The sequence below is a fragment of the Stegostoma tigrinum genome, chromosome 36, assembly GCF_030684315.1.
Source record: "Stegostoma tigrinum isolate sSteTig4 chromosome 36, sSteTig4.hap1, whole genome shotgun sequence".
NCBI lineage: Eukaryota > Metazoa > Chordata > Chondrichthyes > Orectolobiformes > Stegostomatidae > Stegostoma > Stegostoma tigrinum.
The window spans coordinates 26,860,096-26,877,721 of record NC_081389.1 but is presented as its reverse complement, the minus strand read 5'-3'; the positions used below and the strand labels follow the sequence as shown (position 1 = coordinate 26,877,721).

General features: G+C 46.4%; 1 protein-coding gene across 1 annotated transcript in view; it reads right to left on the bottom strand.

The window, feature by feature from the left end:
- Positions 1–9,503: 9,503 nt before the first annotated feature.
- The window catches only part of LOC125446804 (threonine--tRNA ligase 1, cytoplasmic-like), a 42,201-nt gene continuing 34,078 nt past the window's right edge, over positions 9,504–17,626 (bottom strand). The window contains exons 9-11 of the mRNA XM_048520643.2: positions 13,311–13,383; positions 13,111–13,225; positions 9,504–9,936 (exon numbers count right to left, since the gene is read on the bottom strand). Of these exons, the coding sequence (XP_048376600.2) occupies positions 9,788–9,936; positions 13,111–13,225; positions 13,311–13,383 (337 nt within the window). The 3' untranslated portion in view covers positions 9,504–9,787. The remainder of the gene's footprint in view (positions 9,937–13,110; positions 13,226–13,310; positions 13,384–17,626) is intronic.

Below are 17,626 nucleotides of genomic sequence, written 5' to 3'. Positions count from 1 at the left end.
CTATCACAGGAACCACCAACCAATCCTATCACAGGAACCACCGGCCAATCCTATCACAGGAACCACGAGCGTATCCTATCACTGGAATCACCAGCCTATCCTACTACCGAAGCCACCAATTATATCACAGGACCTAGCAGCCAATCGGATTGCCTGGTGATGAGGAGGCGGTCCCACTCTTTCAAACAGAAACTGAAAGAGAAAAACACAGTAAGAGCCAAACCAGAGACAGTAGGAACTGCAGATGCTGGAGATTCCAAGATAATAAAATGTGAGGCTGGATGAACACAGCAGGCCAAGCAGCATCTCAGGAGCACAAAAGCTGACGTTTCGGGCCTAGACCCTTCATCAGAGAGGGGGATGGGGGGAGGGAACTGGAATAAATAGGGAGGGAGGGGGAGGCAGACCGAAGATGGAGAGAAAAGAAGAGGTGGAGAGAGTGCAGGTGGGGAGGTAGGGAGGGGATAGGTCAGTCCAGGGAAGACGGACAGGTCAAGGAGGTGGGATGAGGTTAGTAGGTAGGAAATGGAGATGCAACTTGGGGTGGGAGGAAGGGATGGGTCCCTCTTCCGCACCTACACAGGCCCCAAACCCCACCTCTTCCTCCGGTACATTGATGACTGTATCGGCGCCGCCTCTTGCTCCCCAGAGGAGCTCGAACAGTTCATCCACTTCACCAACACCTTCCACCCCAACCTTCAGTTCACCTGCGCCATCTCCAGCACATCCCTCACCTTCCTGGACCCCTCAGTCTCCATCTCAGGCAACCAGCTTGTAACTGATGTCCATTTCAAGCCCACTGACTCCCACAGCTACCTAGAATACACCTCCTCCCACCCACCCTCCTGCAAAAATTCCATCCCCTATTCCCAATTCCTCCACCTCCGCCGCATCTGCTCCGACAATGAGGCATTCCACTCCCGCACATCCCAGATGTCCAAGTTTTTCAAGGAACGCAACTTTCCCCCCCACAGTGGTCGAGAACGCCCGTGACCGCGTCTCCCGCAACACATCCCGCACACCCCGCCCCCGCCACAACCGCCCTAAGAGGATCCCCCTCGTTCTCACACACCATCCCACCAACCTCCGGATACAACGCATCATCCTCCGACACTTCTGCCATCTACAATCCGACCCCACCACCCAAGACATTTTTCCATCCCCACCCCTGTCTGCTTTCCGGAGAGACCACTCTCTCCGTGACTCCCTTGTTCACTCCACACTGCCCTCCAACCCCACCACACCCGGCAGCTTCCCCTGCAACCGCAGGAAATGCTACACTTGCCCCCACACCTCCTCCCTCACCCCTATCCCAGGCCCCAAGATGACTTTCCACATTAAGCAGAGGTTCACCTGCACATCTGCCAATGTGGTATACTGCATCCACTGTACCCGGTGTGGCTTCCTCTACATTGGGGAAACCAAGCGGAGGCTTGGGGACCACTTTGCAGAACACCTCTGCTCGGTTCGCAACAAACAACTGCACCTCCCAGTCGCAAACCATTTCCGCTCCCCCTCCCATTCTTTAGATGACATGTCCATCATGGGCCTCCTGCACTGCCACAATGATGCCACCCGAAGGTTGCGGGAACAGCAACTCATATTCCGCCTGGGAACCCTGCAGCCTAATGGTATCAATGTGGACTTCACCAGCTTCAAAGTCTCCCCTTCCCCCACCACATCCCAAAACCAGCCCAGTTCGTCACCTCCCCCCACTGCACCACACAACCAGCCCAGCTCTTCCCCCCCACCCACTGCATCCCAAAACCAGTCCAACCTGTCTCTGCCTCCCTAACCTGTTCTTCCTCTCACCTGTCCCTTCCTCCCACCCCAAGCCGCACCTCCATCTCCTACCTACTAACCTCATCCCACCTCCTTGACCTGTCCATCCTCCCTGGACTGACCTATCCCCTCCCTACCTCCCCACCTATACTATCCTCTCCACCTCTTCTTTTCTCTCCCATCTTCGGTCCGCCTCCCCCTCTCTCCCTATTTATTCCAGAACCCTCTCCCCATCCCCCTCTCTGATGAAGGGTCTAGGCCCGAAACGTCAGCTTTTGTGCTCCTGAGATGCTGCTTGGCCTGCTGTGTTCATCCAGCTCCACACTTTGTGATATCGAAAAGGGGGAGGGGGAGAGGGTTCTGGAATAAATAGGGAGACAGGGGGATGCAGACCGAAGATGGATAGAGGAGAAGATAGGTGGAGTGGAGACAGGCAAGTTAAAGGGGTGGGAATGGAGCCTGTAGAGGTGAGTGTGGATGAGGATGTAGGGAGGGGATAGGTCAGTCTGGGGAGGGCGGACAGTTCAAGGGGGCAGTATGATGTTAGTCGGTAGGAAATGGAGGTGTGGGTTGAGTTGGGAGGAGGGAATGGGTGAAAGGAAGAACAGGTTAGGGAGGTGGGGACGAGCTGGGCTGGTATAGGGATGCAGTGGGGGAAGGGGAGATTTTGAAACTTGTGAAGTCCACATTGATACCATTGGGCTGCAGGGTTCCCAAGCGGAATATGAGTTGCTGTTCCTGCAACCTTCGGGTGGCATCATTGTGGCACTGCAGGAGGCCCAGGATGGACATGTCGTCTAAGAAATGGGAGGGGGAGTGGAAATGGTTTGTGACTGGGAGGTGCAGTTGTTTATTGCGAACCGAGTGGAGGTGTTCTGCAAAGTGGTTGCCAAGCCTCCACTTGGTTTCCCTGATGTAGAGGAAGCCACACGGGCACAGTGGATGCAGTATACCACATTAGCAGATGTGCAGGTGAACATCTGGTTGATGTGGAAAGTCATCATGGGGCCTGGGATGGGGGTGAGGGAGGAGGTATGGGGGCAGGTGTAGCACTTCCTGCGGTTACAGGGAAAAGTGCCGGGTGTGATGTGACTGGAGGGGATTGTGGAGCGGACAAGGGAGTCAGAGAGAGTGGCCCCTCTGTAAAGCAGACAAGGGCGGGAAGGGGAAAATGTCTTTCATAGTGGGGTCAGATTACAGATGGCGGAAGCGTTGGAAGGATGCTGTGTTGGATCCGGAGGTTGGTGGGGTCATATGTGAGGACAAGAGGATTCTGTTTTGGTTGTTATTGCAGGGAGGGCGTGTGAGGGATGAGTTGCGGGAAATGCGAAAGACATGGTCGAGGGCGTTTTTGACCACTGTGGAGGAGAAGTTGCAGTCCTTGAAAAAGGAGGACATCTGTGATGTCCAGGAGTGGAATGCCTCGTCTCGGGAGCAGATGCGGTGGAGGCAAAGGAATTGGCAACAGGGGATAGACTTGTTGCAGGAAGGTGGGTGAAAGGAGGTATATTCTAGGTAGCTGTGGGAGTCGGTAGGATTGAAACAGATAAGGGTGTCCAGGTGGCTGCCAGAGATGGAAACAGAGATGTCCAGGAAGGAGAGAGAGAGGTATCGGAGATGGTCCAGGTGAACTTAAGGTTGAGGCACCTCTACATCGCCGAGGCCAGACGCCAACTCTCTGATACCTCTTCCTACTGCCTCCTTGATCATGACTCCACCCCTGACCACCAAAACATCACCTCCCAAACCATCCACAACCTCATCACTTCAGGTGATCCCCAGCCACAGCCTCCAATCTCAGCGTTCCCCAACCCCACACTGCCCGCTTGTATCTCCTTCCCAAAATCCACAAACCTGACTGCCCTGGTCGACCCATTGGCTCCGCCTGCTCCTGCCCCACCAAACTCATCTCCACCTGTCTGGACTCCATTTTCTCCCCCTTGGTCCAGGAACTCCCCACCTACATCCATGACAACACCCATGCCCTCCACCTCCTCCAAAACCTCCAATTCCCTGGTCCCCAACACCTCATCTTCACCATGGACATCCAGTCCCTTTACGCTTGCATTCCCCATGCAGATGACCTAAAGGCCTTTCGCTTCTTCCTGTCCTGCAGGTCCAACCAGGCCCCCACCGTGAATAACCTCGTCTGCTTAGCTGAACTCGTCCTCACCCTTAACAACTTCTCCTTCAATTCCTCCCACTTCCTACAGCCATGGGAACCCATGTGAGCCCAAGCTTTGCCTGCCTTTTTGTAGGATACGTGGAACGATCTCTCTTCCGAAGCTAAACTGGCCCTATCCCCACTTTTTCCTCCATTATTGACTGTATCGGTACCGCTTCGTGCTCCCACGAGGAGCTCGAACAGTTCATCCACTTCACTCACACCTTCCACCCCAACTTTAAGTTCACCTGGACCATCTGTGGCAACCACCTGGAAACCAATATCCATTTCAAGCTCACCGACTCCCACAGCTACCTAGAATACACCTCCTCCTACCCACCTTCCTGCAAAAATGCCATCCCCTATTCCCAAATCCTTTGCCTCCACCTCATCTGTTCCCAGGATGAGGCATTCCATTCCCATACATCTCAGATGTCCTCGTTTTTCAAGGACCGCAACTCCCACCGCCCCCCACATCCCCCCCCCCCACCAATCAGTTGTCAAGAATGCCCTCGACCATGTCTCCCACATTTCTGGCAACTCATCCCTCATATGCCCTCCCCACTATAACAACCAAAACAGAATCCCCCCCAATCCTCACGTACCACCCCACCAACCTCCAGATCCAACGCATCATCCTCCGACACTTCCGCCATCTGCAATCCAACCCCGCCACCAAAGACACTTTTCCCTCCCCACCCCTGTCTGCTTTCCAGAGGGACCACTCTCTCCATGACTCCCTTGTCCACTCTGCAATCCCCTCCAGCCCCATCACACCTGGCACTTTCCCTGCAAATGCAGGAAGTGCTACACCTGCCCCTACACCTCCCCTATCCCTGGCCCCAAGAAGACCTTCTACATCAAACAGATGTTCACCTGCACATCTGCTAATGTGGTATGCTGCATCTGCTGTTCCTCCCTTGACTGGCCTAACTCCTCCCTAACTCCCCACCTACACTCACCTTTACTGGCTCCATCCCCGCCTCTTTAACTTGTCTGTCTCCTTTCCACCTATCTTCTCTATTCATCTTCTATCCGCCTCCCCCCTCTCCCTATTTATTTCAGAACCCCCTTCCCCTCCCCCATTTCTGAAGAAGGGTCCAGACCCGAAACATCAGCCTTCCTGCTCCTCTGAAGCTGCTTGGCCTGCTGTGTTCATCCAGCTCTACATCTTGTTATCTCAGATTCTCCAGCATCTGCAGTTCCTTCTATCTCTGACTTGGAAATATATTACTGTTTCTTCATTGTCGCTGAGTCAAAATCCTGGAATTCTCTCCCTAATGGCATTGTGGGTCAACCTACAGTATTTGGACAGCAGCAGATGAAGAAGACAGCTCACACCACCTTCTCAGTGCAACTAGGGATGGGCAAGAAATGCTGGCCAGCCAGCGACGCCCACATCCACAAATGAATAGAAAGAAAAAAGAAATGCAGCTTTGACATTATTTCATGACCAGAGCAGGCTCAAGGGGGCCTAGTGATCTACTCTTGCTCCTTGGCCAGATGTATGTACATGTATCAAAAACTACATAGTTCATCCCCAGAGTCCTATCACTCAGCCAACAGCATTCCCTTGCTGTTATTGTCCCCTTTGTTCCATGGGTTTCAATTTTACCAAACACCTTCTGGGAAGTTAATGTACACTACGTGCATTTCTATTTTTGATGACGGTAACTAAACACCACAGGCTTTAAATGAATCTTCATTGGTTTTAATTAATCCACATAGTTGGCCGAAATTATTTTTTTCCCTAAAACTCTCATTAATATTGGTAAATTGACTGGTCTGACTGAATGCTTGAGTTCTGAAGCAATGCTCCCTCTACATACATCCATAGTTCTGGGAACTAACAAACATTTTAGGTGGAAATATCAGTTGGGATGGTACACTGACTGAGATATGGGTTCACGTATCAGCTTTGTTCACTAAGTCCACTTGCTTGGAGAAGCACGTTCTAGGAACACCATACAATAATTAATTTTGTACTGAAAGCAATACACTATCTGCACACACATTTGCATTGCATTGTTCTTTAACAAGTGTCATAGAATTTGTTAGCATGTTGCCAGATACTCATAGAAACTGTCCCTGCTATAATTTCCTACATGCAGCTACAGTGTGTCCATGAACTACAGGGTACCATGCAGAAATTTCATCACCCTGCCAGGTAACATCATCAGTGCGCCTCCAGTGAGACATTGGTGTTCTGTCCAAATTATTATTTGTATGTCTCGGCTTCTCATGCCCTTCTGCCCATCAGGGGCGTCTTATTCAATGGCTTCCTTGCAGCTTAGTTTCACTCCTAGCACCGTTCACAATTCCAAGCTGAGGCGAAAGCCCATACCTTGGAATGAAACTTTCTCTCTCTTATATGGTGTAACAAACAGCCAGCACAAAGAAAATAAATACAGAAAGACAAAACTGATGATTGGTCTCGAAAACACAGGATGGGAAAACAAGCTGCAGGGAAGGAATGTTCAGAAGTCTCATTCAAGGTTATAGAGCTTGTTGAATATCAACAATTTCAGCCCTTCAGCCCATCCTGTGCAATCTCTTTTCTCATGCAGCTGTCGAATATCAACATCAACTTTTAGCCCTTCGCCTAACCCGTACACCCAGAACACAGGATGTCATGAGTCAGGGCTACAGTTCCAAAACAGAAGTGTCTTCAGAACACTTGCAGGTGGCTAAACAACCTACTATTGAAGCTGCTGTGTTTATGTGACAAGTTCAGTTAAGTTTCTGGTCAATGGTTTCCCAAAAGATGTTGATTCTGGGGGATTCAGGGAGAGTAACACCATTGAATGTCAAGGGTTGGTGATGAGATTATCTCTTGCTGGAGATAGTCATTGCTTGGCATTTGTGTGGTATAATGTTACTTGCCACTTGTCAACCCAAGTCTGGCTATTATCCAGATCTTGTTCCATTTGAACATGGATTACTTCAGTTAGACTACTTCTGCCCCTTTAAGGCCACACCAATAAAATTAATCTACTCCAAATTGGTACCAATAACATAGAATGATCAATAATGGCTAGTTCATAACTGAGTTGTGCTTTCTATACTATCCCAGATTCTGAAGAGTGGGAAAAAGAGTTTGAGAAATGGAATTGCATCTTCTTTTTATTATTCACTCATGAGATATATGAGATATGGGCATATCTGGCTGGCCCAGTATTTATTGCCCATGACAACGTTATGGTGACTCCTGCTGTCTACGTTCTGTAGACTGACCAACAACATTCTTCAGGAATTCAAGGATTATGGCCCAGAAACAGTAATATATTTCCTAATCAGTCGGGTGAGTGGCTTGGAAGGGAACTTGCTTCCATATATCTGCTGCCCTTGTTCTTCTAGATAAAAGTTGTCATGGACCATTCCATCACATTCCTGACCTGTGCCTTGTATAATGGATAGGCTTTGGGAAGTCAGGTGGTGAGCTAATTGCTGCAGTATTCCTAGCCTCTAGCCTGCTCTGTAACCTGTGTTTATGTGGCAAGTCCAGTTGAATTTCTGGTTAATAATAGCCCACAGGACGTTAACAGGAAGTGGGATTTAATGATGATCTCAAGGGGTGATAGTCATTGCCTGACATATGTGTAGCACAAAGTTTACTTGACACTTGCCATCCCAAGCCTGATTTTGTTGCATCTGCATATTGGCTGCTTCAGTATCTGAGGTGTTGTGAACTGTGCAATCATTGGTGAACATCCCTAATTCTAACCTTATGATAGAGGGGAGCTCATTGATGAAGCAGTTGAAAATGGTTGAGCTGAGGACACTGCTTTAAGGAACTCCGACAAAGATGTCCTGGAGCTGAGATAACTGACCTCCAACAATCACAACCATCTCTCTACATGCCATGTATGACTCCAAGCAGAGCGACTTTGCCCCAGTACCCATCGATTTCAACTTTGCTAGGGCTGCTTGATACCATACTTGGTTGAAAGAGGCCTTGATCTCAATAGCTGTCACTCTCACTTCACCTCAAATTCAGCTCTTTTGTCCATGTTTGGTCTTGGTCATGGCAGAACCCAAACTGGGTGTCACTGAGCAGGTGCTGCTTCATGACACGGTTGATGACACCTTCCATCACATCACTCGTGATCGACAGAACACTGATAGAGTGGTAACTGGCCAGATTGGATATGTCCTGCTTTATATGCACAGGATATACCTGGGAAACTTTCCCCAATGTCAGGCAGATACAAACTCTGGCTTTTGTTTCTGTGATTACATTAACCTTTATTTCCTTCATACAATGGGATTGGAGCAGCAGTTGTATCTGTACTGGAAGAGCCTGGCTAGTGGAGCAGCAAGTTCTGGAGCACAAGTCTTCACAAGTTGCAGAATCTAGTCAGGGCCTGTAGCCTGAGCAAGTTTTTTTTTTCTTTATTCATTCACAGGATGAGGGCATCACCAGCTAGACAGCATTTATTGCCCATCCCTAATTGCTGAGAGGGTAGTTAAGTCAACCACATTGCTGTGGGTCTGGAGTCACATGTAGGCCAAACAGGTAAGGATGGCAGTTTCCTTCCCTAAAAGACATTAATGAACCAGATGGGTTTTTCCCAATAATTGACAATGGATTCACAGCTATCATGAGACTGTTAATTCCAGATATTTATTGAATTCAAATACCACAATCTTCCGTGGTAGGATTCAAACCTAGGTCCCCAGAACATTATCAACCATTTCTTGATAAATGAATCAAATTGACTAAAGACTGCCTGTAACGCTGGAAGCTACTTGTGGCTTGGGGGTGGGGGGAAAAATGGATCACCTGGAGATAGAAAGCAGGCTTAACATTTCAGTAAAGTGAGCCTGCTTTTCAACTGATTTCCAGCTTCTGCAGTTCTTTGGGGTTTTTTGGGACATAGATTATCCACTTGTCACTTCTGGCTGAAGACTGTTTTGGATGCTTCAGCCTTATCTTTTGCACTGATGGGCTGTTCTTTCATTGATGATGGGAATATTTATGGAACATCTTCCTCCAGTGAGTTGTTTAATTGTCCACCACTATTCATGACTGGATGTGGCAGAATTGCACAGCTTGGATCTATTCTATTGGCTGCAGGATCGTTTAGCTCTGTTCATCACTTTTTGTTTATGCTGTTGGGCAGTTTTAACAGTCGAATGAGGTTGACACCTCATTCTTAATGTACACCTGGTGCTGCTCCTGACACTCTGTTGAACCAGGACTGACACCTAGGCTAAATGGTAATGGTTGAGTGGGAGATATGCTGGGCTTTGAGGTTACAGAGGATGGTTAAGTGCAATTTTGCTGCTGATGCATTCTAGAGCTCAGTGTGATGTAAATGAACCATGGAAAGACAGCCATTGCTTTCAGAATCAATACTTGAACTTGCAATATAGGAAGATCAGTAATATCAGCACAGACTTACATGAACTGAACTTTGCAATCCATATATCTCAAAACTAGACCAAGTGCATGTCTCATGCACTAAGCCATCAGAAGATGAGTCACAAAGCCAGGAAACCAGAGAGCTGCACAAAATTCAATAAAAACAAACTCTGGCTTTTGTTTCTGTGATTACATTGACCTTTATTTCCTTCATACAATGGGATTGGAGCAGCAGTTGTGGCAGCAGTCTCCACAAACAAGTTACTGAATCTTTGTTAGACATAACTAAAAATATCTCAAACAGTTTTGTTAAACTATAGATAAATACCAAAATTGGATTAGCCATGTTTCACACTGATACAGAATTCCTTCCAGTTCAGAACATGAGCAAGCTTCAATTAATGAGGTTTATTTTAAATAGTTCTTTCAATGTTTTTCACTGTTCACTGTCATCCATTCAACATAAAGATGGGCAGTTAGAAGTCCTCTTCAGCCCTCATTTTACGTTGTTGCTGCAAATGCTTCATTTTCTCTATAGTTGCAGCCACAGAGTGTTCACCACGTACCTTGCTGTCTCTTGTACGGACACTAACCGAATGATTTGCTTTCTCCCTCTCCCCGACCACTACAGGCAGAGAGATTTTATTAGATTAGAATAGATTCCCTACAGTGTGGAAACAGGCCCTTCAGCCCAACAAGTCCACCCAGAATCCCACCCAGACCCATCCCCCTATAACCCACACACCCCTGAACACTATGGACAATTTAGCATGGCCAATCCACCTACCCTGCACATCTTTGGACTGTGGGAGGAAACTGGAGCACCCGGAGGAAATCCACAGACACGGGGAGAACGTGCAAACTCCACACAGACAGTTGTACCAGCCTCCACCATTTCCTTTGGCAGTTCAATCCATACATGTATCACCCTCTGTGTAGAAATGTTGCCCTTAGGTCCCTTTTAAATATGGCCCCTCTCACCTTAAATCTATCATTAAGGAAGAAATAGCAAGACATCTGGATATAAATTGTCCGATTGTGAACACCCAGCATAGGTTCATGAGGGTAGGTCATGTTTAACTAATTTGATGCAATTCTTTGAGGACATTACTTGCATGGTGGACAATGGGGAACCTGTGGATGTGGTGTATCTGGATTTCCAAAAGGCATCTGACAAAGTGCCACACCAAAGGCTGCTACATAAGATAAAGTTGCACGGTATTACAGGTAATGTACTGGCATGGATAGAGGATTGGTTGACCAGTAGAAAACAAACAGTAGGGGTAAATGGGTGTTTTTCTGGTTGGTGGTCAGTGGCTAGTGGTGTGCCTCAGGGATCAGTGTCGGGACTGCAATTGTTTGCAATTTACACAGATGATTTGAAGTTGGGGACTAAGTGTGGTGTGTCAAAATTTGTAGATGACATTAAGATGAGCGGTAGAGCAAAGTGCAGAAGACACAAAGTCTGCAGAGGGATATAGATGGACCAAGTGAGTGGGCAAAGGTCTGGCAGATGGAGTACAATGTTGATAAGTGCGAGGTCATCCATTTAAGTCGGAATAATGGCAAAATGGACTATGTTTTAGATGGTAAAAAATTGCAGCACGCTGCTATGCAGAGGGACTCGGGTGTCTTTGTGCATGAATCACGAAAAGTAGGATTACAGATTCAGCAGGTAGTTAAAAAGGCAAATGGAATTTTGTCTGTCGTTGCTAGAGGGATGGAGTTTAAAAACAGGGAGGCTATGCTGCAGCTGTATAGGGTACTGGTGAGGCCAAACCTAGAGTAGTGTGAGCAGTTTTGGTCTCCTTACTTGAGAAGAGATATACTAGCACTGGAGGGGGTGCAGAGGAGATTCACTCAATTGATTCCAGAGTTGAGAGGGGTGGATTACGAGGAGAGACTGAGTAGGCTGGTATTATACTCAGTGGAATTCAGAAGAATGAGGGGAGATCTTATAGAAACATAAGATTATGAAGGGGATAGATAAGGTGGAGGCAGGGAGGTTGTTTCCACTGGCAGGTGAAACTAGGACTAGGGGGCATAGCCTCAAAATAAAGGGAAGCAGATGTAGGACTGAGGTCAGGAAAAACTTCTTCACTCGAAAGGTTGTGAATCTGTAGAATTCCCTACCCAGTGAAGCGGTTGAAGCTACCTTGGTGAATGTTTTCAAGGCAAGGCTCGATAACTTCTTGGACAGTTAAAGGAATTAAGGGTTTATGGTGAGCAGGCAGGTAAGTGCAACTGCATCTCAGAAAGATCAGCCATGATCTTATTAAATGGCAGGCAGGCTCGAGGGGCCAGATGGTCTACTCCTGCTCCTAGTTTTATGTCCTTATGTTCTTAAACCTATGCCCTCCTGTTTTGATCTCCCCCCCCCCACCAACCCTGGCTATCATCCTATCCGTGCCCCTCATGCTTTTATAAACCTCTAAGTTCACCCCTCAGCCTCTAACAGTCTAGGGAAATTAGCCCCAGTCTATTCAGCCTCTCCCTACAGCGCAAACCCTCCAACCCTGGCAAATCTTTGTGAATCCTTTCTGAACCCTTTCAGGTTTCACAGCATCCTCCCTATAGCAGGGAGACCAGAATTGAACGCAGTATTCCAAAAGTGGCCCGACCAACGTCCTGTACAGTTCAACATGACGTCCCAACTCCAAAGTAAGAAAATGTTAGGCTATCTTGTTAAAATATTTTGAGGGGGTCTGGTCTGGCTCATAACAAAATTCACCCTTCAAGCTCCAGTGAAAGAAGTCCCAGCCTACCCAACCAAACTTTATAACTTGAACTGTTCAGTCCTGGCAACATCATGGAAAATCTTTTCTGAGCCTTCTCCAATTTAACAGTATCCTTCCTATAACAGGTTCACCAGAACAATAAACAATACTCCAAAACTGGTCTCACAAATGTCATGTACAAATTCAATGTTACATCCCAAATCCTGTACCCAATGGTTTGAGCAATGAAGACAAATATGCTAAAAATCACTTAACCACACTGTCTTCCTGTCACACAAATTTCAAAGCACTATGTACCTGAACCCCTACACTACCAGGGTCCTACTATTAACTGTGTAAGTCTTGCCCTTGTTCACTTTAACAAAAATGCAGCATCTTTCATTTATCCAAACAAAACTTCATTTGCCACTCTTCAGCTTATTGGCCCAATTGATCAAAATCCCTTTGTAATCTTAGATATCCTTCTTCACCGTCAACTATTTCACCAATTTTAGTATCATACACAAAATTACTAACTATGCCTCCAAAATTCTCACCCAAATTGTTCATATAAATGACAAACAGCAATGGACCCAACACCGATCCCTATGGAAAACTGCTGGTTACAGTCCAAAAAAACAACCCTCCACCACCACCCTCTTTATCTTACCATTAAGTCAATTTTGTATCCAATTAATAAGCTTTCCCTGAATCCTATGTGATCTACATAGTGAGAAATGAAACTTACCACTGTGGAGGATCTCAACCTCGATCATTCCATTCCACATTACCAACATTACAATGTTAAAACAACAGTGCAACGCACCAGCTTGTGGGTACAATGGTTCACACTGGGACACCACGTGATTTACGCATTTTGAATAAGGAGCTTGAATAGGAACTCTCCACATCCCACAGTGACTACAAGCTGAGTAGCCACATAGACAAGACTGATTGTGAAAGGGATCCTTTGGGAATTGGGCCCAACATATTCAAGACCATGCAGACAGAGGGAAAGAGAGATACAGAAACTGGAAAATTTGGATCTTCAGAGTATAATGGGAGCATCTGATTTTATTTACCTAGAATGAAATTGTACTGAGCAAGCTGAGAATTTTGGATCTTCTTATTCAACAAGACATCAGGATCAAGGTCCACATCGGCCATGAAATCTGCTTCAACAAACTCTTGACAAACCTAAAAGAAGCAGCGTTAAAGATTGCTTTACATAAAGATATATGAAGATAAAGATATATAAAGTGTTAAATTCAGCTCTGCCTACCCTCTGACCATACTCCTCGCAGGCTGGTCCATCAGGGATTACCATAATCTGACGTGGGGACAGCCAGAATGGCCTATGTTAAAAAGAAGAAACAGTCAAAAAATTTCACCAACAATTAACTTTGAATTTCTAACAAGTGCCAAGAATTTACTCTTTACAAGGTATTATCTCAACCTCCCATTGTTAAAAATGAAATGTTCCAGGTTATGTTGTGGAGATTCTTGGGTCATAGAACATAGAACATTACAGCACAGTACAGGCCCTTCGGCCCTCGATGTTGTGCCGACCTGTCATACCGATCTGAAGCCTAAGTTTACTTGTGAAGGGTCCAGACCCAAAACATCAGCATTCCTGCTCCTCTGATGCTGCTTGGCCTGCTGTGTTCATCTAGCCCTACACTTTGTTATCTTAGATTCTCCAGCATCAGCAGTTCCAAATATCTCTGAATCACTTTTAATCTCAGAACTGTCTTTCGGTAAGTTTTCCCTCTTGCCTTGCTGCCTAAAGCTGCTTTCATTCTCCTGGATTTAAATTGCTTTAATCAAAGGTAACATGAAGGGTATTGATGTGACCTGTTCTGAAGTTTCTCTGACAACAAGACTGGTTAGTTGGATTACTAGGGACCCTGACTGTTATTAGGAAGGAGGTAAAGGGTGTTGATGCTTAAAAACAATGGCAGCAACCTGTATGCTAACAATGGACGGAAGAGAGTCTCCAAATTCCAATAAAGTACCCAGAATGTTATTTTGTAAACAATTAGGCTTTAATCAGTCAACTTACTTCAAATAAGACAGTTGCTCTCTCAAAGATAGTTAATCAGTATTTCTAACAAGATACAAAGTCTATGTGACACACATTGTCGTGGAGCTAAAAAAAAGTTTCTTCTCAAAGCCCAAGAAACATTCAAAATTTAGCTCAGGATATGGGGAAATGAAAGATGATACAGGCAGCAAGACACTATGATTCATTGCACAAAAATGTAGGTGACAGCTCGTGAGAAGACCAAATTCGTGCGGAATTAATGAGAGGCTGGAGGATTCACCTAGCTTGTGCGAGGAGAATCACGGGGGAAGATATTCACAAAGTCATTTGAGATTAAAAGTTTCCAGGCTCAGAGGGAAAAAATAACAAAACTAAGCACACTAAGAGCTAAGAATCAATTTGGACAGATTCCAGAGAATCAAACACTGACTTAAATGAATGGGCAAAAACTTAGCAGATGGGGTGTAATGTGGGAAAACGTGGGGTTGTCAAGCAAGTAACTCAAGTAATCAGGAATGTTGACATTCATAGCACTTGTTGGGAAAATCTTGCTACAACTGTACAGAACATTTTTGAGATCACACAAGACTGTTAGGTACAACAGTGGTCTGCTTACTTAAGAAGACACGTACAAGCACTGAAAGCAGTTTAAAAAAGTGTTTTTTATTCATTCACACAACGTGGGCCTTGCTGGCTAGACCAGCATTTATTGTCCAGACAGCAGTTATGAGTCAACTACATTGATGTGGGTCTGGAATCACATGTAGGTCAGACGAAGTAAGGTAAACAGATTTCCTTTCCTAAAGGACATTAGTGAACCGACCAGGTTTTTCCTCACAATCAATTATTGCTTCATGGTCAACATTAAACTCTTAATTCCAGATTCTTTATTGAACTCAAGTTCCACCAGCTGCCATGGCAGGATTTGAACTAGGGTTGGGCAGGATTTGGGTCCCCCAAAACATGAGCCACGTTTCTGGATTAACAGCAATAATACCACTTGGCCACTGTCTCTGAAATAAGATTTAGCAGTTTTGGCCTATACACATTGGAGTGCAGAAGAATTACAAGTCAACTAAGTGAAATATTTAAGGTTCTGAAATTGTTTGGAAAGGCAGGATGTTTCCTCATGATGGGACACAAAAAATTAACAGCTCACCCATTTATGATGAGGATGAGAAGTAATTTCTAAGTTCTCCTCTCATAAGGTCATTAGACTTTGCAATTTTCTTCCAGAAGGAGCAGAAAAGGCTCAATCATACAGTCTATTTAAGGCAGAGTTTTGGTCAAGGGAGGAAAATGTAGTTGTGGCCCCAGTCAAAAACTTTTCAGATGACGAAGCAGGCTTGATTTGTCAATAGTTGAAATTAAATGATCAGAATGTGACAGTGGCAGAACAACGATGCATCTAACAGCCAGACTGAAAAGAACATACAGTCTCACTTGTGTGTGTGTGTGTGTGTGTGTGGGGGGGGGGTGGAGATAGAGAGAGAGACAGAGAGGGAGAGAGGGGGAGAGAGAGGGGGAGAGAGAGGGGGAGAGAGAGGGGGAGAGAGAGGGGGAGAGAGAGGGGGAGAGAGAGGGGGAGAGAGAGGGGGAGAGAGAGGGGGAGAGAGAGGGGGAGAGAGAGGGGGAGAGAGAGGGGGAGAGAGAGGGGGAGAGAGAGAGGGGGAGAGAGAGGGGGAGAGAGAGAGGGGGAGAGAGAGGGGGAGAGAGAGGGGGAGAGAGAGGGGGAGAGAGAGGGGGAGAGAGAGGGGGAGAGAGAGGGGGAGAGAGAGGGGGAGAGAGAGGGGGAGAGAGAGGGGGAGAGAGAGGGGGAGAGAGAGGGGGAGAGAGAGGGGGAGAGAGAGGGGGAGAGAGAGGGGGAGAGAGAGGGGGAGAGAGAGGGGGAGAGAGAGGGGGAGAGAGAGGGGGAGAGAGAGGGGGAGAGAGAGGGGGAGAGAGAGGGGGAGAGAGAGGGGGAGAGAGAGGGGGAGAGAGAGGGGGAGAGAGAGGGGGAGAGAGAGGGGGAGAGAGAGGGGGAGAGAGAGGGGGAGAGAGAGGGGGAGAGAGAGGGGGAGAGAGAGGGGGAGAGAGAGGGGGAGAGAGAGGGGGAGAGAGAGGGGGAGAGAGAGGGGGAGAGAGAGGGGGAGAGAGAGGGGGAGAGAGAGGGGGAGAGAGAGAGGGAGAGAGAGAGGGAGAGAGAGAGGGAGAGAGAGAGGGAGAGAGAGAGGGAGAGAGAGAGGGAGAGAGAGAGGGAGAGAGAGAGGGAGAGAGAGAGGGAGAGAGAGAGGGAGAGAGAGAGGGAGAGAGAGAGAGGGAGAGAGAGAGAGGGAGAGAGAGAGGTGGGTGGTGACAGAAAATGTAACAAACAAAGCTAAAGGAAAGGGATAGGTTCACAATTTGAAGGTGTTCAACTCAATATTGAGCCCAAAAGGATTGTGAAGTGTCTTGTTTAAAAATGAGATGTTTCTCCTCCAGTTTTCACTGAGATTCACAGGAGCACCGCAGCATGCCAAGTATAGACGAGTGGGCATGCGAGCAGGATACTGTGTTAAAATGTCTAGTTATAGGAAAATCAGGGTCACGCTTGTGCACGGAACAGAAGTGTTCTGCCCACAATGCGTGCAGCAAATATAATACAGAAGATTGGAGGAGGTACAGTGAAATGCTGCTTCATTTCACCTGAAAATCTTACATTCCAATTCTCAGTCTGTAGTCCAAATAGCTATGAAAAAATCTAGTTTAAATGCAGTGAGTTTTCTATCTCTATCATCCTTTCAGACATTTCTCACAGACACCATTACATTTATAAGTGGCTTTATTAAAAGTAAATAACATTTGAAACATTCAGCCAGACAATAAATCAATTTCCTTGCAGCAAACACAGATGAACAATGAGTTTGCGAAACATATTTGACAACTAAATGGTTTTGGGAACAGGTAGAAAGGATAACGTTATGCAGCTGCAGTGCCAGATGGATGTGATGATCTAGTATCTTGCACCTTCCCTCCAGCATGCCCATAATACAAACTACAAAGATCAGCTTAGAGGAAAAGTCTTGCAGTACATTTATAAATCTCAACAGAGAATACAGTCACGGAACTGAGTGGTTGACAAGATGGGACAGGAACAAAAGTAAAGTGAGAATCATGGAGAAAAGATTCTCAGGAGAAGTCAACTTGAACTCAGAGGTCATTAGAAAGGCTAACAAATTAGACCAATATCATCTTTTTCCAATGATGGCCCTCAAGGAACACTGTTTGGGGGATAAATCATTACAAGCTCTGGTCTAACGTGACCGACCATCTGAACACATTTAAAATGCTTGCAATGTTTTCACTCACATTAATAATCTCCTAATAACATGTTTACCCACCTGTTGCCTTCTTTCACCCAACGGCATTGTTGCAGAATAAAATAGCTGATTATTTCAGCATCTTAGCCACTTCTAAAATAACAAAGTTGGACAGGAAGTGAATCCAAAATACATTTACAGGACCGTAGCTATCTGACTCTCAGCTCTTGGATCTGGGGGATCCAGTTCAGCTCAGACAGATGGGACTGAAGTCTT